The 25,407-nt window shown below is 41.0% G+C and overlaps 1 protein-coding gene and 1 non-coding gene across 3 annotated transcripts in view; both read left to right on the plus strand.

Annotated features, from left to right (window-relative positions):
- The window catches only part of SLC12A8 (solute carrier family 12 member 8), a 188,467-nt gene that overhangs the window by 55,152 nt on the left and 107,908 nt on the right, over positions 1 to 25,407 (plus strand). For both annotated transcript variants that reach the window (XM_072613747.1, XM_072613748.1), the window contains exon 5: positions 1,099 to 1,330. In XM_072613747.1, the coding sequence (XP_072469848.1) occupies positions 1,099 to 1,330 (232 nt within the window). The remainder of the gene's footprint in view (positions 1 to 1,098; positions 1,331 to 25,407) is intronic.
- LOC140509345 (U6 spliceosomal RNA) lies at positions 7,052 to 7,158 on the plus strand. The gene has a single exon (XR_011968674.1). It is a non-coding gene; the product is annotated as a U6 spliceosomal RNA (small nuclear RNA).

The raw sequence follows: 25,407 nt of genomic DNA on the forward strand, positions 1-25,407 counted from the left end.
TAGCTAATATTTGTGTAGAGTTTTTAAGGCTTACAAAGTGCTTTTAAATATGCGATTTCACTTAACCTTCACAGCCATCCTCTTGGGTAGATGTTATTGTTATTGTCCCCATTTTACCAAAGGGGAAACTGAGGCTGAGAGGTTGAGTGAATTTTCTAGGGTCACATAGCTATTAAGTCTCTGAAATTGGATTTGTTTTCTGAAAATACGTTTTATTTTTTCAATTAGCAAGCAATTATTCTCTCTCTCTCTCTCTCTCTCTCTCTCTCTCTCTCCCTCCCTCCCCTCTCCTCTCCAAAACTAAGCCCTCTGGAAAAACAGAAACAAAAGCCCTTGCAAATATACATAGTCAGGAAAAACAAATTTTCATTTGGCTTATATCCAAGAATGTGTGTCACATTCTGTATATTTGGTCCATCACCTCTCTGATAGGAGGTGAGTAGCATGCTTCACTATGGATCTTTTGGAATCATTATTAATCATGTTACTGATCAGAGTTTTCAAGTCTTCCAGAATTGTTCATTTTTTAATAATATTGTTATTATAATACCACTTGTTCTCCTGGTTCTTCTCACTCCTCTGTATCAGTTCATATGAATTTTCCTAAGTTTCCCTGAAACCATCCCTTTCATCATTTCTTACAGTACAATATTATTCCATTACACTTATATACACTTACACATATATACACCCACATTTGTGATATATATTTTTGGTTATATACATTATTTGTCACATGCATTTGTTTAGCCATTTCCCAATTGGTGGGCACACCCTTAGTTTCCTGTTCTTTGCCACCTCAAAAAGAGCTGATATAAATATTTTTGTATAAATGGATTCTTTTCCCCCTTTTTTTTTCATCTAAGATAAGATTCAAATTCTGGTCTTCCTGACTCCAAATCCACCCCTTTCTCCACTGTATCAACCAACAACTTTCTTGAGAACAGAAATTCACTTTTCTGAACTTTGTACCCTTCCCCCTCCCCAAAGCAATCAATACCTCACTACACACAGAAGGTTCATAATGAATGCTTGTTGAATTGAGTTGAATATTGCTTTCTCTACTTTACTTGCTGCTAACCTCATCTCATTCTTCAGTGTGTTGCAGGGGCCATGTACGTTACCGGCTTTGCAGAATCAATCTCCGATTTATTGGGTCTCAGAAATATCTGGGCAGTGAGAAGTATTTCACTTGCAGTACTTTTGGGTTTGCTGGGCATTAACCTGGCTGGAGTTAAGTGGATAGTTCGCCTTCAGCTGCTGCTGCTTCTCTTGCTGGCTGTCTCCACACTGGATTTTGTAGTTGGATCTTTCACACACTTGGACCCAGGTAAGCACCTCCCAGTCTTTGCTGAGACATGCTTGGCAGGCATCTTCACCTTTGCCTTTTCAGAGTCAGGTTACGTCCACTGGAGTTAGAGGCCAAGTTGGCTGTGTTTACTGTCACTTCATGGTGGAGTAAGAAAGGGTGCTCAGGAGGCTGCTTTGTACTTTGCCTATAAGAGTTTAGTCTCTGCAAGGTGAACAATGATATTTTGGAAGTGATCTCATGGTCTGAACATCCAGACTTTGCATAGGCATAATTACTTGAGACAGGTATTAGCATACTTTCCTACTCAATTACTTTGTTTAAAAAAGCAACTCCTTATCAAAATAGCTAAATTTAAATCTTAAAGAATAACGTAGGTCGTTCTCAAAGATAATATCTTAAAGAAAATGAACACCTAGGCACCATTTGGCACCCTTCTCACTATGCGCTGGCTAGAGTTGATCGCGTCTTCATTTACTGTTGGTTTTCTTTCTAGATGAGAGTAGAATGCAACTCTCTTTTTACCTTGAATCTTTATTTGTTGCTGTTCAGTTGTTTTTCAGGTGTATCCAACTCTTCATGACCCATTTTGGGATTTGTTGGTAAAGATATTGGGGTGGTTTGCCATTTTCTTCTCCAACTCCTTTTACAAATAAGAAAACTGAGGCAAACAGGGTTAAGTGAGTTGCCTAGGGTCACAGAGCTAGTAAGCATCTGAGGCTGGATTTGAACTCGGGTCTTCCTGATTCCAGGCCTGGTACTGTATTCACTTCTCTACTTAGCTGCCCTTGAATATACTTCAAGTTATAAACATTTTTGGGGGGGTAGGGATGGGAAAGCTATTTTTTAGCTCCGGGGCCTTAGACTAGTTTGGGATCAAAAAGATCTTGTCTTCCTTCTTTTCAGCTTCTAAATTGGTGATGGCTGGATCTCCCCTCTCTCCTCATCAGAATATTTCTAGCTTGCTTTATTAGTGCTCCAAGTTGCTAAAATAATCTTTCTAAGATCTGACCATGTCACTGCTCAAAAACCTTCAATGAATCTCTGTGCCATCCAGAATAAAAGGCAGACTCCTTAATCTAGCATTTAAAGCCATTTACTGTCTGCTCCTACTCGTTTTTAGTCTCATTTCTTTTTTTTAAATAAAATTTTCCCATATATATGCATATGTATGTATATGTGTATATATGTATATATGCATGTGTGTGCGTGTGTGTGTGTGTGTGTGCATCTGTTCTTAATTGTATCTTTCTTGGGGGAGGTAGGGAAGTAAGGGGGGGAAAAAGTAAAAAATTCATAGCAAAGAACAAAAAAAACTTACAAGGAAGCAAAGATACACAGCTCTGAACACAATGTATAGTATTTATTATATAAACTTTCTTGAAATGGAAATTTGTTGCTGTATATTTTGGATCTCTTTTTATGTTCTGCTGTGTACTTGGCAATACTTTTTTCTTTTCTTATTTTGTAGTTAAGTTTTAGTATTTAAGTTTATAATATGTTTTTTCTCTTCTTATTGTGTATTTAAGTTTAAAATAAATTAATGAAAAGAATATTTTTCATAATTTCATGTAAAGACAATTTTCAACATTTATTTGAAAAACAACTTGAGTTCTGAATTTTCTCCCTCCTTCCCTCACCTCCCACAGCCTCATTTACCTTGTTCCCCTTCTCAACTTCAGGATCCCATTGAAACTGAGCTACTACCAATTTCTTGAACTGAATATGCTATTCCCCACCTCCATGTATTTGCACAAGCTACTACCCCATACTTGTGTACCTGGAGTGTACTCCCTTCTCCTCCTCCCCTTTCAGAATCCTCATCTTCCTTCAAGGATTGGCTCAATCTTTTTCTGTTCTGAATAAACTTCCTTCATTCCCTTAGCTCAAATTTTCTCAAGTTATTTTTATGGTTCTTTCTTTTGTCCCTATCTCTCCCCCTTCTGTATTATACTTACCTCTGTATAGGTACTTCTCTACCCCGTGCTGCCCTCCCCTGCCATGCTCCCACATAGAATGTAAGCTCAGAACAGTGATTTGCACATAGTGCATGTTCAGCAAATATCTATTGAATCATCCAATTGTTCAAATTAAAAGAAAGTAAATTTGAACTCAATATAATATTGTTTAAGCTAACACAACTTACCAGCAATGAGTTAACAATTATAAAATGCTTAGCACTGCATTTGGCTCGTAATAAGTACTATACAAATGTTAGCTATCATCATCATCAAGTTCCCCATCCCTAGAAGTGTTCAAGCAAAGAATCACAGGCAAAGATGGCTACAAATCCTGTGTTCTCTAGAGGGTCACTTGTCAGATACTCCTAGATCTATTTTCCTGGATTATTTCAAGTAAACTTCCTTATCTCCATGTTTATTTTTATCTTCCATCTTCCCAAAAATCATATATCCAGTTCTGCAGTATTTGAATCATTCTGTCTTAGAGCATGGAGGTATCTCTGTCCACCAGAGTCTGAGGACCTAAGTCCACATCCCAGTCTTGAAGCTTACTACTTGTAGAAGATTGGATAAATCCCTTCTTCTCTCTGGGCCTCAGTTTTCCCATCTAGCTATGGATCAGTCAGAGGTTCCCAAACTTATTTGGCCTATTGCTCCCTTAAAAAAAATTACTCAGTGCCCCCTTCTCACCTCCAAGTCTACTTTCTTTAACTTTTTTTTTTGAAATTTGTATCATTTAAAAAAATATAACATATTTTTTTTGAAAAAAATGATGCATCTTAAATTTAATAATTTATTGTAAATGTGTGGTTTTTTCCTGCATTGAAATTTTGATGATGCAATATTACATCATGTAACTGTGTAGTACTGTATTGTGAACAAGTCATTACGTGCACATATTTCTGCCCATACATGCTGAACTCCCCAACAATACGGACTACCAACACTTGCTTGTTAAGACCTGTCAGTGGACTTGACCACTGAATGGTTATGACTTGCATTTTGTATGTTCATTTGGAAAATAATGTAATCACTATGACTTCAATTCTGTTGCACAACAGATGAAACATGTACAAACAGTTTTTCAAAATTTCTTTTCTTCTCTTCTTTCCTTATGCTTCCACCACCTGCTTATTTTTATTCAGTGACCCCTAATTGTATTTGAGGCTACTATCAGCCTAACTGGATCGTCCCAGTGTGCCCCCCCAGGGGAAGGTATTGCCCACTTTGGGAACCTATGCGTCATGTAATGAATGCTGGCTGAAGGCCTCTTTATCTTTGGTATTGTCTGGAAAGTAGAAGCTTCCAGACTCTCATCTTTCTAAATGGAGAGACAACTTGTTTGCAATTATGAATATTAATTTTAGAAGTGACCTTAGCTGTCATTAAATTCAACCTCCTACCCAGTACAATATGAGAAAAGTAGAATGAGTTCAATTCTCAATTTAATTCAATCCAAGGATCATTTATTAAGTGCCTCCTATGTGCTGGCACTGGGCACTGAAATGAATTTGATTTTTAACACCTTACATACCCATTATCACCTCGGAGCTGTAACATAACACTTAGTAGTAGTTAGGTACTCTAGCTAATTTTGCTCCCATTTTACAGATAAGGAAGTTGGGGCTGTGGGAGGTCATGCCACTTACCATTGGTCATACAATAGAAGTGACAGATACATACCTTGACTTCCTGACTCCAGTGAATGTTGGGAGAGGGCATTCAGAATGCTGCTGGAGGAGCCTGGGACATTCTAACTGCCATCTTTTGACACTGAACTCCCCGTCCAAGGTGTTGGTTTGATTCACTGTGCTTTATACAAGGCTCTTAATCAGAAGGAAAGTATACACTAAAATATAAACAGATGTCCAGTGGACCAGAACTTGACCAATATGTGGATATCTAGGACAGAGAACCAATGGACAGTGGAGCGAGACTCGAGCTAATTGTGGTTTGGCAGGCTTATGAGAAACCGAAAAGGTCTTATACTGATCCCAAACTCCTATGGAAGCAATACTAACATTTTACCAGTGTTGTTCTATGTCAAGCCAAGTCAAGCCAACAAGCTTTTATTAAGCTCCTACATTATGCCAAGTACTATGCCAAGAAGTGAGAATACAAAGAAAGGCAAGACTTGGAACACCACTGCCTCTGAAAAAGATGAGTGTCACACAGAAGGCAATGGAGAGGCATATGGCGGGTGTATGTTGGTTGCAACATATAACCAAGGAGGAACTCCAAAGAAGAATAGGAAGTAAAGGACATCATTGAGGAATTGTAGAATAAGAAGAAAATATGGGCTAGTTACCTGGCAAGAAATTGAATAAGGTCTTTAGCATGTTGGATAGGTCCAAAACTTTTTGCAAGATCATGGATGTGTTGTTGGAGAAAACTCTCAAATCAATGAGATCATGGGACCATTTTAACATTTGTTGACTGGGAGGCAGTATAACATTATGTATAGGCTTCCTGCTAATAGTTGGGAAGGTCTGGGTTCAAATCCTACCTCTGACAAATATTGGTTGAGTGACCTTGGGCAAGTTGTAGCCTCTCAGTGCTCCAGAAAACTCGCTGAGGCTATAAGTTGCAATACAGTTGTTGACCTTTATTGGCAGAAGGAGCTTCCTCACCTAAGAGTTCCTCATACCAATGAAACCATTGTTATTGTTGTGAGTTATTTTATTGTCTTCAACTCTTTGTGACCCTATTTGGGGTTTTCTTGGCAGAGGTACTGGAGTAGTTTGCCATTTCCTTCTCCAACTTATTTTGCAGATGAGGAAACTGAAGCAAACAGTTAAGTGACTTGCCCAGGGTCACACAGCTAGTAAGTGTCTGAGGCCAGATTTGAACTCAGGAAGAGGAGTCTTCCTGACTAGAGACCTGGTGCTCTATCCACTGCATCACATAGCTGCCCTTATGAAATCAAGGTTCAGACTAAAAAGAAATTTGGTGAACAATGTACCAAACTTCTCCAAGTTAGTGTATACACCCAAGGATGCAGCAGACTCTGGGTTTGTATTTCTGCCCCCTAACTTATAACTGCTTGCAAACATGGGGTTTTATGTTGGTCCTAATGATTAGAAAAGTCAATATATGGGTCCCATCCCTTTAAAACAAATTCCAAGGGATTTGTTTCTTTGTACTAGGTCTTTGTCCTTTGCACTAGAATCCTCCCTTTGTATTGGATTTTGTTTTTCCATTCATTCTTTTCATTCAACAACTTGAGTGTGACCCTGTGCTAGGGACTGAGAGAGGTATACAGAAATGAATAACACTGAGTGATTAGCTGGGAGTTGGAAATCTTTAAATTATACATATTATATAGAGTTTTTTTTTTCTTAAAACAGTATTTGTTGTTGTTTTTCAGTCATTTCAGTTACGTTGGACTCTTTATGACCCCATTTGGTTGGCTTTTTTTCCTACAAAGATACTAAAGAGGTTTGTCATTTCCTTCTCCAGCTCATTTTACAGATGAGGAAACTGAGGCCAACAGGGTTAAGTGACTTGCCCAGGGTCACACAGCTAATAAAGGTCTGAGGCCAGATGTGAACTCAAGGAGATGAGTCTTTCTGACTCTAGACCTGTACTTTATTTGCTGTTCTGCCTATTTGTTTGTAATGGTGGTTAAGATTTAAAAAAAAAAATGAACTTAACCATTAAACTCTCTCCATATTCTCTTCTGATCATTTTTAATGTGTATATACGTGCACCTTTCTGCCGAGTGGTCCTCAGTGGGCAAGCCCTCTAGCTTGGGTTGGGTTGGGTTGAGTTCCAGATTGCCGTACTTGGAATAACATTACGTACACTAACACTGTAACGGTACAGAGAAGATCAGCCTTCTCCCAGCCCAAGGATGGCACCCAAGTCTGGGAAGTGTTCCATAGTTTTCTGGTTGTAGTCTGGAAGGATTGCTGAGGAATGTGTAAGATAAAGAATTTTGTCTAAAAAAATAAAACCCCCAGACAAACAGAAGTGATTGCATTTGTACATTTTCAAGTGTTGCCTTGAATTCTTCAGCTCGGCAGTACTCCTTTATTTATATGCTCCATGGTTTTTCATAACTTCACAAGAAGATTTAATGTTAATTACTCTCATTTCTATTACATTTTACTTTCTTTACAACAGCCCTGTGAAGCAACTATTGCAAGCATTATTAACCCTGTTTTACAGATTAGATAGCAAAGACTCAGAGAATATAAAATGCATTACTCAGGGAGTCATGTATTTAGTCCTGGAGGTGGCAGTCAGGATTGGAACTCAAGTTTAATGTTCTTTCCACTACAATGCTTTGTTACAGGACCCTTTAGGAGGGATGACATTTCTCCCTGGGCACACTTTCTGCTTTCAGGGAAATACAGCATAGAAAAATTATAGATCAAGGTTTCTTTGCATGGGCCTTAGACTTCAGGAAGGGCAGCTAGGTGGTAGAGTAGATATAGTGCTAGGCCTGGAGTCAGGAATTCAAATGTGACCTCAAACATTTACTAGCTGTGTGACCCTAGGCAAGTCACTTAACCTTGTTTGCCTGTTTCCTCACCTATAAAATGAGCTGGAGTAGGAAATGGCAAACTACTTCAATATCTTTGTCAAGAAAACCCCAAACTGGGTCATGAAGCGTCAGCCTTAGCTGAACAAGACTTCAAAGAGTCTAGGAACTTGAATGGGGAAATTTTAAAAAGTTACATTTTTGTTTTCACTAATTTTGGTTCCCTTTGTAATTTATGCATTATATTTTATGCATTTAAAAGTATTATTCTCAGAAGAGGTCCATAGATCTCACTAGACCGCCGCAGGGGTTTGTGATACAAAACAAAGGTTATAGATCATAATCTCAGAGCCAAAAGGGACCTTAGATCTAGTCCAATCCCCCAACCTCCAGATGAAAAAAATTGAGGCTGAGAGAGGTTAAAAAACTGACCAAGCTCACAAAGGTAGGAACTGGTAGAGTTAGGATTTAAGACCAGGTCCTCTGATTCCTCGTCAAGGCTTTCAATACTATATGACACTGCCTACTTCCGACTTCATGTGTATATGTGTGTGTGCATGTCTGTGTGTGGGTATATTTATGTTAAAAGATCATTCTGCTCTTTACAAAAGTATTCCCCTTGAGCTTCCTTTAAGTAGAAAGTTCTTATTGCAGTCAACACAGATCTTGGCTTCCAAGGGATACTTCAAAAGCCCATCTATTGTGTCAAATTGGGGCAACTAGGTGGTGCAGTGGCTAGAACACCAGTGCAGGAGTCAGGAGGACCTGAGTTCAAATCCCACCTTGAACACTTGACACTCGCTAGCTGTGTGACCTTGAGCAAGTCACTTAACCCTAATTGCCTCATCCTGGGTCATCTCCAGTCATCCTGATGAATATCTGGTCACTGGATTCAGATGGCTCTGGAGGAGAAGTGAGACTGGTGACCTGCACAGCCCTCCCTCAAAAAACAAAGTCAAGTGCAAGTCATGTCATCATTTCTCTGATGGCGTGGTCTTCTTCAGCAATGAAGGACAAACACACATATATTGTGTCAAGTGACACACACCTATTTCAAAAGGCCCAAATGACCAGCTTGGAGGCCTTGTAGAAGGTACATCATTATGTGAAAGATAGCAAAGCTAAACTTGATTAACAGTTGGCAGCGAGTGCAGAGCCTGTCCTACTGGCCCTGGGAGCCAAGGACTGCAGCCAACCTGTCTGTTGCTGCTTTGCTAAGTCCCAGCTGCCAGATCCCCTCTTCCCTACCTGGAGCCCATCTGCTTCCCCTCTGATTCCACCTGCCCAGACTTGATTTCCCTCCTTTAACAATCTTCTCTGTCACCAGTTTAAAAAAAAATCACAGAGTAGCCACTTGGCAGTGGAGATCCTTCCACTCTGATGCCTAATCTTTTTTTTTTTAGTCTTTCTTTGTTTGGACATTTCTGGTAATTTTCCATTGCTAGTTGTTTTTTTTGGGGGGGGGGGGTGCAGTGCAGTTAATTTCTTTCTTTAGGCTGACACTGTTTCTTCAAAAGGGCCCTGCAGTGCTGGGGATGGCCTCTGTGTGGAGTCTCAGCTCTGACTTTCTGAACCAGCTTCTGTGAGATGCAGGGAGTCTTTTAGCAGAGAGCACTTCATGCTTGGAAGGTAGAGTGTCCATTGGGAGGGACTGGCCTTACATATAGACAGAGTAGGTGGAGGGGATCCATTTTTGTGGAGAGGCTTAGTAAGGCATATCCTATCCCTATGGAGAAAAAAAAAAAAAGGAAGATAATCTCTTTCCTAAGGGCCTGAAATTGCCTTAGACTTTCCTTTCCTCCTTTTTCTTTCTCTTTCTTTCTCTTCCTTCCTTCCTTTCTCTTTCTTTCTTTCTTTCTTTCTTTCTTTCTTTCTTTCTTTCTTTCTTTCTTTCTTTCTTTCTATCTCTCTCTTTCTTTCTTCCTTTCTTCATTTCTTTCTCTTCCTTTCTCTCTCTCTCTCTGTCTCAATCTCTCTCTCTCTCTTTCTCTCTCTCTCTCTCTCTCTCTCTCTCTCTCTCTCTCTCTCTCTCTCTCTCTCTCTCTCTCTCCTCTCCCTCTTCCTCTCCCTCTCCCTCTCTCTCTCTTGCTCTCTTTGTCTCTCTGTCTCTCTCTTTCTTTCTTTTTCTTTTGCAGTTATCCCTGGGAGCCTAAAACATTAAGTTTAATGAACAATTCCTTTATCTGATTTTCCCCGCCTTAGGAACTGGAGGAGCTAAGGTTGTTAGCTTTTGTTTCTTAAAATCCTAGGATTTAAAGTTGGAAGGGCCTATAAAGGGCATCTAGTCCAACCTCCTCATCTTACAAGTAAGAAAACTCAGGCCCATCCATGGAAAGTGCCTTGTGGCCGTATAAAGGGATGGAGCCAAAAGTTGATTCTCCATCCAAACCAGTGCCCTTTTCATTGTACCTCACGGCCTCACTTGGCTGTTCTTGGAACAAGGGCCCAGCAAGCCTCAGAACACAAGAGTTACGTAAACAAACCATCTGACACTTGGATTCAGCCATAAAATAAGACCAATCCTTGCTCATAATGGGCGTGCTTGCAAGTTGAATGTACTGTCAGATGGCTCAGCTGGAGGGAAGACTCTTGAAGTCTCATAAAACAGCAGACATACCAACAGGTCTGTGGTTAGTTGTGTCTTGGATTTTCTGAACCGTACCTGTCTTCTGAGCAAGATTATCTCAGTTTTATAAATTATCCATAGAATATGCTACTATGCAAAAAGAGAATGCAGGGTAGGGAAAGGAAGGCTGGAGTAGGAAAACTGAGTTACAGGAAAGAAGGGAAAAATTATTTATTCGTACTATGAATCAGGCACTGAACTAATTGTTTTGCAAATATTATCTCACTTGATCCTCAACACAAGCCTGGGAGGTAGATATTGTTATTATTCTTACTTTATAGTCAAGGAAACTGAGGCAAACAGAAGTTAAGGGACTTGCCCAGGGCCTAAGTATCTGAAGGAAAATTTGAACTCAGATCTTCTGGACTCCAGGTCTAATGCTTTGCACATTGTATCATCTAGCTCCCTCTACCTTTGTCACTAGATAGCTGTGAGACGGGCAACTCCTGCCTCTCTTTGGGTCTCAGTTTCCTTATGTATAATATTGGAGGACTGGACAAAATGATTTCTAAGGCTTCTTCCATATTAGAAACCCCATGAGTCTTTGAAAATATTGGCCAGGTAAGGTAGGAGTGTGGGAAAGCACTGAAGGGATGGAGATGACCCACATTTGGTTAATTTCTGTAGTTTTCAAAGCATTCTCTCCTCTCCACCCAGTGGGGAAGGTAGTACCAATGTTATTATTTTCATTTCACAGATAAAGTTACGGAGTCCCTGAAAGGATGAGGGACAGGGAAGAATGATGGATGACTCAGGTCATGAATCTGGGTGACTGGAAGGATGGCGGTGTCCTAGACATAAATTTTAGATTAGATTAGAGGCAGGGTACACTTAGGAGAGAAAGTTTTAAGGTCTATTTTGGACAGGTTGAGTTTGGATTCCAAATGAGAACATATTTGTGAAAGTCTGGTCCCTTAAATTCTACCTTTTTGGAGATGGGGGGATGATATCCCTTAAAGACCCCTACATGTCACCAGGGCTTGTATGAGAGAATGAAGATTGGATGAAGAACTCTGGGAGTCTATCATCAAACTAAGTACTTTCCTCCCCTATAGGGAGAGGGTGACTCACATCCAATAATGTTCAAAGCCCTTCATAATCTGTCCCTCCTCTCACTTTCACGTCTTTCCTCCCCTGTCCCCCTCAACATACTCTTCCATTCAGTGACACTGGCCTGACTGTTCCTCAACAAGACCCTGCATCTCTGAACTCTGGGCATTTTCACTGACTGTCTCTCCATACATAAAATGCTCACCTGGCTTCCTTCAGACCCCAGCTAGAATCCTACCTTCTTCAGGAAGCCTTTCCTGATCCCCCTTATTTACTGTGGTGTCTCCCTGTTGATCATCTCCCATTTATCCTGTGAATGTTTTTTTGTGCATAGTTGTTGGCACATTTTCTCCATCAGATTGTAAACTCCCTGAAAACAGGGACTGTCTTCTGCTTTTCTGTGTGTCTTCAGTGCTTAACATAGGGGTTGTGCCTTGGTGCCTAGAGGTGATTGATAAAAGTTTATTGACTGACTAGTGACTGAGTGAATGGGCCTCAAGAGAATTAAAACCTTGGTTAGGGACTTGAAGAAACTAGAATCCAAATTCAGAATAAGGACCAGGTCATCAATCAGATCAGAATCATCACGTGATGAAATAACTGCCTCTTATCAAGTAAAGGGCCACTCCTCACCCAGGCCTCTCCAGTTCATGCCTTTGCCTTTCCAACCTTCCCCCTCCCCCACATCCAGCATTATATTATTTATTTATGGTTGTATTTGGTATAATATATACATGTAGTATAATATATATAAATACATAGAATATATAATATATTATATAGTAATATAATATATATTATGTATATAATATATCCATAATATAATATGTAGATAAATATCTGGGAACATGTTTTTTTTACTGAATATAAGCTCCTTGAGGGCAGGGACTGTTTCACAACTAAAATCCTATTTTGTATTTGTATTCTCAGCACCAAGGGCAGCTAGGTGGCACAGTGAAGTACCTTACCTGGAGTAAGGAGGAGCTGAGTTCACATCCAGCCTCAGACACTTCCTAGTTATTTGACCCTGGGCAAGTCACATAGCCCTGTTTGCCTCAGTTTCCTCCTCTGTAAAATGAGCTGGACAAGGAAATGACAAACCACTCCAGTAAGCTTGCTAAGAAAACCCCACATGGGGTCATGAAGAGATGGAGATGACTGGACAGGAGTGAAGGACAACAAAACATTCTCAGCAGGGCTTGACAGATGGATAACAGACATTCATTCTCCTTGAATGAATGAATGAATTTAAGAGGCCCTCGGGCTTCCTTGTCTCTGTGGTAGAAAGATTTGACCAGTGACTTGAGGACTAGGGAATGAGGTCAGTCTGGAATCGAGGAAGAAGTCAGCAGGTGCTCTCATTAATTGAGGGTTATGGTCTGGCAGATGGGCCCTGGTATAGATGAGCATTTCAGCCATTTTCTTCTCCATTGCTTTGGAAGGTAGTTGTTAATCAGAGCATTAAATAGAATGCTTGGGATGGGGGGTGGGGATGGTGTGGAGTGGTGCTACAGGTACCACTGGTCTTCCTGGTATCTGTAACTATGAAGGCTGAAAAAGAGAGGAAAGGTATAGGGAATGTTAAAGAAGTGGTCCTTTTTTTTGACCTCTCCTCATTTCTTTTTTAGCATCTCTCGAATGTACCTCCTTCTCTCCTCTGACACTGCCCTTACTCTTCACTTCGCTCCTGGACTATCGCAACAACCTCCTGGTGGGTCTGCCTGCCTCAAGTCTCTTCTCACTCCAGTCCAGCCTCCATTCAGCCACTAAAGCGATTTTCCTAAAGCTTAGGTCTTATCACGTCACCCCACTCTTCAGTAAACTCCATTGGCTCCCTCTTGCCTCCAGGATCAAATATAAAACACTGTTTGGTATTCGAAGTCCAACCTTCCTTTGCTGTCTTCTTCCATCTTACTCCCCCATATGCACTCTTTAATCCAGTGACACTGGCTTCCTGGCAGTTCCACGAGCAAGACCCTCATTTTTCAGCTCTGGACCTTTTCTCTGGCTATTCATTCTCCTCTGCAAAGTCCTAGCTAGAATCTCATCTTTTACTAGAAGCCTTCCCCAACCCCTCTTAATTCCAATGCCTTCTCTCTGCTAATTATTCCCTATCTATCCTATATATAGTTTGCTCCGTATGTATTTGTTTGTATGTTGATTAGGTTGCAAGCTCCTTGAAGGTGAAGGCTGTCTTTTGCCCCTTTTTGTATCCCTAGTGTTTAGCACAGTGTCTGGCATATAGTAGGTGCTCAATAAATGATTGCTTATTAATTACTAATTAATTAACATTTACAATTTAAAATTTATAATGATTAATTAATAATGATTGCTTGTTGATTGATGGGAATGATAGCTACTTGTTTGAATTGCATTCTAGAATTGGAGACCCAAATTCAAATTCTGCCAGTCAGATACTTAGTGTATGACTCTGGGCAAGTCACTTAACTCTCCTAGCCTCAGTTTCCTCATCTGTAAAAATGGGGACAGTAATAGAACGTACCCTGTAGGACTCTTCTGAGAATAAAATGAGATAAATTGTTTCAAGGTACCCTGCAAAACTTAAAGCAACATGTAAGTACTTGCTGTGATTATTATGTGGTCCTTTAAGGTTCACACACCACTGAGCATGTGCTCATAGACTATAGAACTATAAGGGACCTTAGATACTATCTAGTTTAACCCTCTCATTTTACGGAAAAGGAAACTGAGGTCTAGAGCAGTTAAATAACTTACCCAGGATCACTTAGTCAGTAAGTGGGTAAGTCCTCAAACACAGCATCCAGCATACTTTTGATTGAACTATGTTGCTTTCCTACATTATCTCATTTGATCCTCATTACAATTATGTGAGGTAGTTATCATCCTCATTATTATTACAACAATTGTTATTATCAGTCCCATTTTATAGATGAGAAAACCGAGACTCAGAAAGATTGAGTGACTTGTCCAAGGTCACACAGCTAAGTAAGTGTCTGAGGTGAGATTTGAACCCAGGCCCAGTCCTCTGTTCCCTAGACCACACCATCCTATATACCTAGGCTGCCACTCCCTCTTCCCCCACTTGGCCAGATTACTTGGGATAATTTGGGGCACCAGGCACATGTGCATTGGACTCCCTGGGCCTGGTTGTTAAGGACATTGGGAGCATCTCACTTCAGAAGGTTTTTGAGTAAGAGTAGGATTTGATGGAATTACAGAATTACAGTTTTCTTCCCTCGTGGCATGTCACAATCTACTGTCTAACTTCATCTCAGGTTGTGGAAACCCCCAGTAGGTTGTCCTAGCTCTCTTGACCTATCTCTGGTCTCCAGAGGGATGGACACTCCCCAGGCCTCCCTTCAGAGAGGCACCACCAGACTTCCTGTTTGGGCAGCAGCTTTCAGGTATTCTCTCCACCCAGCTGACAGCTGGCAAGCCTCTCCTATCCCCAGGATGGCCTGGGTGGAGGACTGGATGCTTGGGTGGGAGTGGGTTCATTCAGATCTTATTAGAAGGAAGGAAGGGTTATATTTGGGAAGTAATTGTGACTTTGGGAATTTGCATTCTCTTGGAGTTTTTTTTTTTTTTGCTTCCTTTTTTGGGTTAAAGCATTCTTCTTTGGCCAGATAATCTTGACTATTGGGAGTGATCATGAAGCTTGATCCACTGGCTTTGGAGTCAGAGGACCTGTGTTCAAATTCTGCCTCTGACACTACTACTTACAATTACTTAACCTTTCTGGGTTGACCAAATGGACTCCCTAAGATGACGTATATAGTCCCTTCTGTCTCCAGAGCTATGGTTCTTTTATCCACCATGGGTTACTTTTTTAGCTTGGCAAAGATGACCATAGACTGCACCCCTAGTTTCTGTTAGTTGTCATTCCTCAACCTCCTTCCTGCCCAACACCACAAATGTATCTTGTTGATGTAGTAGAAAGCCTCTTGGGTTTGGAGTCAGGATGTGGGTTCAGATCCCAGCGTGTGTGTTGGACTTACTCTTCCATGTTGTTCTTATCTCTTTCTGGATTCTTTCCAGACTCCTCTTCTTTCTTCTCGCCCACCACCTGGCACTCTGGAGAAACCATCACCCGGAAACCCTCCTTACCTCATTGATGACTCCCTTCTCTGTACTACCATTTTAAGGAGAACCCTGGCCATGCTTTTTCTCCTCTCACCTAGACTCTCCCTCTAGTCCCCTTCTCCTCGCCTGCCACATTGCCCTCACACTGGTATTCCCCTTCCCATTCTGCACCCCCTTATGTGTTATCTACCCCCATTAAAATAGAAACTTCTTGAAGATAGGGGCTGTCTTGGTTATATTTGTATTCCAGTGCTCAGCACAGTGTCTACACATAATATGCTTTTAATAAATGTTCTGTCTGTCAGTCATGTCTCTCTATATCTTCTATCTATCAATCTATCATCATATCTGTTTATCTATATCCATATCTATTTATCTATTATCTATCATGTCTTTCTATACCTATGTTCTTCCTTCCTTCCTTCCTTCCTTCCTTCCTTCCTTCCTTCCTTCCTTCCTTCCTTCCTTTCAAAAATACTACCTGTGTGACTTAATTCACATTTCCCTAATGGACCTGACTTTCCTCACTTATAAAATCCGGTGGTTAGAGGATGATCTATTAGCTCTAAATCCTATGAAAAACGGTCTTCAACCACAAAGAGAATTGAAAGATTGTGGTTGGGTCAATATCCTAGCATCACCACTGCTGGAAAAATAACTAAGAGCACACATTCTATCAACAATGGATCGGTAGAAGCTTCTCTGTATGCTAAAGGGAGTATGTTCATATAAATCCAGCCTCTGGTAATGATGGATGGTTCCAGATTCTTTAGCATCAACTTTGGGAAGGAAGACACTTCCTCTTAAACTCCCCAGGACCTGATGATCTAGGGGGAAGGCATGCAAAGGCAACCTACCGTCAGAATTCAGCTATTATGAAAAGCCATCTATAGATGACTGTGGGTTTTCCTTGAGTATCAGGGTTGTCCTCAGGGGTATCCTGGTAAAAGTTTAACAACTATCTCCCTAGGGGAAATATATAGCCCTGACATATTTTTAAGGTTTAACCTGCATTATTAATATTTTCTCCATCACTTCTAAGTCTAGACAGAAAAACCAACAACCAAAAAACCCCAAACCAGTAAATCAAGCACTGATTTGTAGTTTTTGTTAATTTTCAAGGTATAAGTGCTTGTGCTGAACATTTAACAATTGGGTCTGAGGGTAGGTGCCAATTCTGGCACATCCCTGTTTGTACCCCAGTTTGAGAAAGTAGGCATTAGGGGAGCCAGGGGGGTCTGATGATGCTGGGTAGAAACTACCAAGGATGAGATTGGGTCTGATTTCTAGTACAGTGAGGCAAATCATTTATAGATGCATTGAGGGAATGGATACATAAATATTTTAATAAAAGTAGCAGAAGCTTCTGGTCATCACGAATCTTCCTCTGCTACTAAGGAAACTAAATGAAGTAAATTCAGCATTACCTGGGTATTTATAAAAAAAATAAATGATCATTCTTCCTCAGGTTTTTTCAATTAGAGACCAGAGACTGTCGATGACCTCACTTTTGACCAATGGCCAATGCATTCAACAGTCTGGTGAAGAAATCTATTAACTGGGTACCTGCCAATTGTCTGGAATAGGAACTAGGATACCCAAGTGTGTTTAAAGAAGTGATAACATTGTAAAAGGCTCCTGCACAGATATTAGGATGGGAAACTAAGGGGGAGTAGAGGGTCAGCCATCGTGCTGAAATCTGTACTTAACGATGGCTCATGTTTTTCTAGGATTGACCGAACCTTGACTTTCTTTTCCTCTTGGGTTTATGCTGTTCTCTGAGCTCTGGCCTTGGCAGTATTCTGGGGGCTTGCTAGTTTAGGAAAAATGCCTTGCCTTGAGCAGAGAAGAACTAGACAAGATTCTCTGAATGCCATCTATTTTGTCCAGACTAGCATCATCATATGACTGCACCCAATGGGGGCTCCCTTTGTGGTGAGAAAATTCAAAGAGGAATGTTGGGTTTGTATTAAGGGAATATCTAGATGCTATAAGATTGCAAAACCAGCATCTGGCCTACACCTAGCTGAGTGCCTTTCACCTAGAGGATGGGGACTGGATCTGTGATTTAACTGACATAGGGAATTCCCAGGTGAGGAAACTCCCTCTACCAATGCAGGTAGATGCTTTCTTTGCAGCTTAGAGACTTAAAGACTTGCCTAGAGCAGAGGTGTGTGGCCCATAACTGAAGCCTGAATCCGATAAAAATGTAATTGGGAAATATTTTAAAACATAAATATAACTAATATTAATACATGGTTTTCTCTTGGGACAGCTAGGTGGCATAGTCGATAGAGCACCAGTTCCAGAGTCAGGATCTGACCTCAGATACTTACTAGTTGTGTGACCTTGGGCAAGTCATTTATCCCTTATTGTCTCCCCTCAGAAATGTGTTTTTTTAGTTAATATGCAGCTGACAGGGATCCTTCTATATAGTTTATTGCACCCATTTCTATTTGAGTTTGATGAAACTGGCCTCAAACCCTGAGAGGTCAAGTGTCTTGCTCAGGGTCACACAACTTGTTTGTGTCAGATTCAAGATCCGAACCCACGCCTCCCTGGCTTTGAGGCCAGTGCTCTTGCTCTAATACTGCCTTAAAGCGCAGTGTCTTGTGCACGTTGTTGTTCAGTCACATCCAACTCTTTATGACCCCTTTGGGGTTTTCTTGGCAAAGATACTAGAATGATTTGCCATTTCCTTCTCCAGCTCACTTTTACATGTGAGGAAACTGAGGCAAACAGGGTTACGTTACTTGCCTAGGGTCACACAGTCAGTTAGTGTCTGAGGCCAGATTTGAACTCAGAAAGAGGAGTCTTCCCGACTCTAAACCCAGTGCTCTATCCACTGCACCACCTTGCTGCCCTGTCTTGTATATAGTAGGTACTTAAAAATGATTCTTGAATTGAACATGAGCAATCATTAGCTGTGAGGCACAGGCTAGGTGAAATTAAGGTTTGAATTTGGAGCTGATGAAAGATGGTCTGGTGTTCATGCGGAGTAATAGTGACGACTAACGTTTTTATAGTGCCTATGATGGGCCAGGCACTGCGCTAAATGCTGTGCAAATATAATCTCAACTGATCCTCACAACAACCCTGGGATGTAGGTGCTTTATTATTCCCATGGAATACTGAGGCAAACAGAGGTTAAGTGCCTTGCCCAAGGTCACACAGGAGGAGGTCTCAAGGGGAGTGGCCTGAGAGGGACTACACTTGATCTTGTGCTGTTTAATGTTTTTATTAATGGCTTAGACAAAGGTAAAGAGGGCTTGTGTATCAAGTCTGCAAATGACTCAGATATTGGGAGGGACAGCTGGAAGACAAGAAGGACTATCATAAATATTTTAGTATTTTGGGCAAGGTAACCAGGCAACTCATTCTACTTGTGGTCTGCTCTAATTATCATTATTGCTATTATTTTTTTGGTGAGATATTCAGGGTTAAGAGACTTGTCACACAGCTCAGCAGTGTCAAGTGTCTGAAGCTGGCTTTGAACTCAGGTCCTCCTGACTCCAGGACTGGTTTTTTTGTTTTGTTTTGTTTTGCAAGGCAATTGGGGTTAAGGTGCTCTAATTCTTAGGGAGTTTTTTCTTATATCAAAACTAAATCTATTTTTCTGGAGCTTTCACCCATTCCTTTTAGTTCTGTCCTCTGCACCCACAGCAGTCCTTGTAATATTTGAAAACATCATGTCCTTCCCAAATCTCTTCTCCAGGTTGAAAATCCCTGGTTCTTTCAGCTGATCCTCATATGGCATGGTCTCTAGTCCTTTTATATAGCTGCCCTCTTCTACTTCTGCTCTAGTTTGCCAATGTCTTTCCTATAATCTGGTATTCAGAAATGGACATGACACTACTTCAGATGTAGTTAACTCAGGGAGATTATCAAGGAATGATCATCTCCTGTACTCTATTCCCCATGCCCTGTGGTGTAGCCTAGATGGCAGCAGCTTTTAGGTATGTTACGCTGTTGATTTCAGTTTAGGTTTGGTCCACTAAAATCCCTGGATCTTTTTCACAGGAACTTTTATCTAATCCAGGGTTTCTTAAACTTTTTTTCACTCATTATCTGTGAGTTGTAAGCCACAGTTTATGACACACTGAATGCCTCCTTTATCCTATACTTGGGAAATTGACATTTTAAACTCCCAAGTGTGGAACTTTACATTTAATCTCAGTAACATCCATTTAATTAGATCCAGCCCATTGTTCCAGTGGTTCAACATCTCTTTAGAACCTTACTCTGTCATCCATCTAGGAGAGGAAATGTGGTACAATAGAAAGGGCACTTGGTTTGGAGTCAGAGCACCTCAGGTCAAGACATCATTCTGGAACTTACTACCTGGATGACCTTGGATAAGTCATTTGACCTTTTGGGGTCTTAGTTTCCTCATCAGTACAACAAGGAGGTTAGATTAGATGATCCCTGAGGTCCATTTCAGCTCTAAATCTATGGTAAAAAAAAATAAAAAACATGCTATGGTATATTAATATACTACAATATTAGTTATTAAGAGAAACTTGGGAAGATGTGTATGAAATGATGCGGAGTGGATTAAGCAGAACCAAGAGGCAGGTTGGTATGAGAGATAGAGAACTGGCCTTAAAGTCAAGAGGACATTGGTTTAGATTCTGTCTGTCACACACCCTGACCTTCATCTCTCAACACCACCAAAAAATTTCCTGTGGGCATGAATGAAAGAGCAAGTACCTTTCCTCATTGGCAGAGGGAATTTCCTCAGTAGGAATACACTATAGCAAAGAAATCACAGTTCTGGTTCAAAATCCAAAAAGAAGAGAAAGAGTGAAGACAAGAAGAGAAGAGAGGGAAAGTGTAGAGAAGAAAAGGAGAAGAGAAGAGAAGGGATGAGAAGAGAGGAAAGGAGAAGAGGAAATGGGAAGAAAGGAAAGGAAAAAAGGAGAGAAGAGAAGAGAAAAAGTAAATCAGTGGAACCATCATTGAAGCCACGAGAATAAATGAAATCTCTAGGAGAGAAGAAAAAGCCAAGCACAGATCAGTGGGGAACCTTGGTTAGGAACAGGCCAAGGAGACAGCAAAAAGGATGGAGTAGGAGTGTTTAGAGAGGAAGGAGAAACAGGAGATTTTTGAAGTCTCGGGAGAGACAACATCCAACAAGTCAACAGTGTCAATACCTGAAGATAGGTCAAAGATAATGAATTGGAAAAAAAAGCCCCCAGATTAGGCCATCAGGAGGAACCTCTGAGACCAAAGTTTCAGTAGAGATGGAGACAGAAGCTGGAGCTGTAAGGGAGGTGGGGGGAAGGGAGGAAATGGTAGTACTGGATGTAGAATATTTTTCCAAGAAAAAGTTAACTAGCAAAAATATGGACCTAAAGTACAATTTTAAGAATTTGCTGTAATTAATTGAAAAAAATTTATGCTCTGTTCTTAATTTTAAAAATAGATAAGCTGAGTGTTTTCTATTTCTCTAAGCAGAACCATACTCTAAATTGAGAGTTGGGTTCAGGTTTATTTGTTTTTTGGGGGGTTTTTTGCATGTGATCTTTGAATGCTTCTCTCCCCCTCCCTCCTTGGAAAGTAAAACAGTTCTCTACTAACAGCTGATCTAGAAGCTCAGCCTTAGTCACAGCCTTTAGACCTTGGGTTTGTTCTGGGGCTTGATTCTGATTAAGGAAGAGTCTGCCACTAGAATCTGCGTCTCCTGGCTTGGAGGCCTCTGCCTTCTTCCTTGGGCTGTTGTTATTTAGCACTCTCCCCTGGTGGTCTGGAGAAGATGACCAGGCTGCCTCAAGAACTCTGGGCATGGCAACAGGAAGAAGGGAGAAATAACAGTAAATGTCTTTTGCACGGGCTCAGAGCTCCCCATTCCAGCTCCATTTCCATGGAGGAAGCTTGGAGGAGATGCTAATGCTTTGGCTTCTGTTGCTGGGAATGCTTGAAGCATGAAGTCACCAAGACCGGGGAGGGTCCTTTCATGCTTGGATGCTTCTCTTAGCTCAGCCCTGATCACAGTTGGGACATTTTGTGGTGTTATCAGATCCCAAGATAAATGGAAGATTGTCAGTGGAGAACAGTGACATGAGGGGGAGGAAGCAGAGATCAAGCTGGAAGAAGAGTCATTAGAAGTCATCTAGTTCAACCCTCTCAAGTGACAGACAGAAGCTGAGGCTCAGAGAGGATCATAGATTTAGAGTTGGAAGGCGTCTTGAAGGACATCTAGTACAATCCCTCAAGTTTACAGCTAGGGAAACTGAGGCACAGAGAAACTCGTAGATTTAAAGCAGGAAGGGTCTTAAAGGTCATCTAGTGCACTCTTAAGTTTACAGATGGGGAAACTGAGGCACACAGACTCATAGGATTAAGGCAGGTTGAGGTCTTAAAGGTCATCTAGTACAATCCCTTAAATATACAAATGAGGAAACTGAGGCACAGAGAAGGGGGGATGTGTTTTGCTAAAGGTCACATAGTTAGCAAGAGGCAGATTCACACCCAAATCCTCTGTTTCCAAATCCCAGCAAGTTGAAATAGCTAATACTATTAGTGGCAGAATCAAAATTAGCACCAAGACTTACAATTCCTGCTCTACTTTTCTTTCCACTATCCCATGTCATAGGATCATAAATTAATGGCTAGAAGAGACTTTAGGGGCCCTTTAATCCAACCTCTTTATTTTACAGGTAAAGAAACTGAGGCCCAGGGAGATAATGAAAGGTCTGAGGCCTCTCACCAGCTAGGACCTAAATTTCTGGTCCATCTTTTCCCCTCTCTCTTCATACATACTTTATTCTTTGATTGGGTGGTGATGGTGGTGGTGAGAGGAACACCAAGGTGAGGGGAGTTACCTTCTCTGGAAGCTGTCAGAGCTGGATCTGATTTAAAATCGTCTAAGCCTATGGCAAGAACGTACTCCCGAAACTCTCACATCCTCCCCCCTCTCCGCATTTAGTCCCAATCCTAATAAATTGGCTTCTCTCTCAGGGGTGGAGACATTTTAAACTATTTTCAGTTAAGCAATGAAAAGAGCAAAAAGAAACCCTCATGTACACTTCTGAAACTTTCTGACCCAGAGTTAAACCTCCCCACCCCTCTCGTCATAAACAAACCCAAGGCTTACTCTTAGCCTAGGGTCATTCCCTCACTGGCCCTCAGGCTGAGCATGTCCAGGTTTGGACCTGTCTTATTAAACAATGTGGCAGCCTCTCTGATTCACCAATGCTTACTTGTGGATTTCTGGACTCTGACAGTGAACTGGTCAGTGGCCAGACATACTGAGGCTGTTAGAGAAATTTGAAAGTGTGTGTCAGCCTTCTCATGATTTCTAGCTTCATCACAGGAGAGTAAACACCTGACACCAGCTGGTCTGTATCTGGGCTATCCCAGGGACACTGCAGCCAGACCATCAACCTAAGGAAATGTCTTCCTTCTCCTTTGCCCAGTCTCCCCCTACCTGACCTTCACTCAAGTCAACAACCTGATGGAGGTGTAGCTGGACAATAGCTCACCTAAAAAAGATCTAGGGGTTTTAGTGGACAGCAAATTCAGTATGTCAGGTGGGTGATTAATATTAGCAACCAAAAAACCCAATTCAATCTTGGAACTGCATTATAAGAGCCATAGTTTCCAGGAAGAAGAGGGTGTTACCCAGCTGTATTCTGCCCTGGTCAGATGCCATCTGGAGTACTGCATTCAGTTCAAGATGCCACATTTTTTAAAAATAAAACTTACTGCTATATTTTATTTTTACATCATCTTTATTTCTCAGTATCTTTCTTTCTTTCTTCCTCTCAGAGAGCCACCTCTTACAACAAGGAATATTTTTAAAAGGAAACCAAAACTAATCAATCCACTGATAAAGTCTGACAGTGTATGCTGGATTCTACACTCCTAGTCCCCCACTTCTTCAAAGATGAGGGGGGAAAAGAGGACATTGATAAATTAAAGTCTTCAGTGCAGGTAACTAGAATGATGAAAGGCCAAGAGTCCACAACAGTAATAATAGCTAGCATTTATATACCACTTCAAAGTTAGCAACATGCTACATATATGTGCACGTACATACATACATACATACATGATGAGTCCTTGACATGAGGATTGGTTGAAGGAACTGGAGATCTTTAGCTTAGAGAAGTCAAGGCTTGGGGAAAGGCGTGGGAGATGATAGTTTAATTCAACTACTTGAAAGAGGGAAGGATTAGACTTATTCTTGATCCTAGAAGGCAGAACTAAGAGTAATGGGTGGAAATTTCAAAGGACCAAATTTTGATTTAATGTAAGGAAAAGCTTTCTTGAAATTAGAGCTATCTCAACATGGAACAACTTTTTTTCTTTCACTTAAGTATCTAGCATTTAGTTTACTATTTTAAAAAATTTTGAGTTCCAGATTCTCTCCTCCTTCCAACCCCTCCCTCACGCACATACCTGTGAAATCTTGCAAAACCTATTTCCATATTAGCTCCAGTGTGGAACAACTTGACAAAAGCTGGGTCACCACTTAACTGTATTGTAGAGGGCATTCTTTTGAGGGTATGGATTGAATTAATTCACCACTGAGGTCCTTTCCAACTCAAAATTTTGTGGGGGGTTTTTTTATTCAGTGTCCTCTCTGTGTAGATCCTTGATACGGGATCTGGGTGAGATTTGGAGAGTGGAGGAAGATTGAGAGAAAAAGAAGAGAAACTCAGTCTTTGCAAACTCTCAGTCTGATGAGAGAGACACAACCTTTACTCTCCCTAACCTCTGAGTCTAAGAAAACATGGCCTCTGTCCTTGGGGAACTATTCGCCCAACCTTCATGTATTTTTCTGTGGGGTCTTGTAGTTTGGAAGGTGAGGTACACAAGGAATCTGTTATGTAGACCCTACCATAGATCAAGGCATGTTTCTATTTGAGTGTACCGATTGCTCAAATCTGGCAGTGTCTCTGCCCACTCAACTTTTGGTAATTTCATCCTAGATAAGTCTTTCAAAAATTGGTCCCTCAAAGCCAGCAGATTGCTAGACCAGCACATGGAAGTTCCTGACCTATTCCACAATGGCGCCCCACCCCTGCAGATCCACTGGTTGTCAAGATTCATGATGAAGTGAGAAACCTCATCCTCCTTCAAGATCTGATCAGCTTTGGTACTCACACTTCCTCACTGCCCCTCTGCCCCTCCGTTTGGAAGGTGGGGCCATAAACTCTGAAACTTCCATTTAAGGAAGGGGCTCAGGCAGGACAGATATCTCCTCATTTCCCACATGGCTGCACTATTTTGGGACTTCACTATTTCTTCAGATCGGGTACCTCCCCCTCCTTTTCACCTTCCTTTTATGTGTTGCCATTCTCCATTAGATTTTAAGATCCCTGAGGGTAGACACTTTCTTTTTTTCATATTTGTTTCCCCAGTGTTTGGAACAGTGCCTGGCACAGAGTAAGCACTTAATGAATATTTACTGACTATTGACTATTGACAAAGTGAGCCTCCAATTCACCACTCCCCTGAAAGAATGTAAGCTTCATGACGGCAGGATCTATTTCATTTTTATCTCTGCTTCCAAAGCACCAAAGGCCCTCACTCACAGAAGGCACTTAAACACTTGTTGATTGGTTGGTTGATCAAAAGCCTTGTGGAGTCCCTGAATAAAATCTTAAAAAATTTGTTATCAGGATGTGTCAATTAAGGTACAGACCAGCAGGTGATCTGCCCTATTTGTAGGAATATAGAAAGTTAAAGTCTGACCTAGATTTATTAAATTATTAATCAACTGGCTTTCCATCTTAATCAACCATCTGGCTAACACAATGATAAACTCAGCTCCTTCTAAAGAGGATACTTAAAGCATCTACCTGTGACTACTGAAGAATCAATAACTGCATACAGAGCATGTGAACAAGTAATCCCCTCCCCTCCAAAATCGTAAACCAAAAAATGTGGAGCTTGACAACAT

Source organism: Notamacropus eugenii, chromosome 5 (genome assembly GCF_028372415.1).
Source record: "Notamacropus eugenii isolate mMacEug1 chromosome 5, mMacEug1.pri_v2, whole genome shotgun sequence".
Classification (NCBI taxonomy): Eukaryota; Metazoa; Chordata; class Mammalia; order Diprotodontia; family Macropodidae; genus Notamacropus; species Notamacropus eugenii.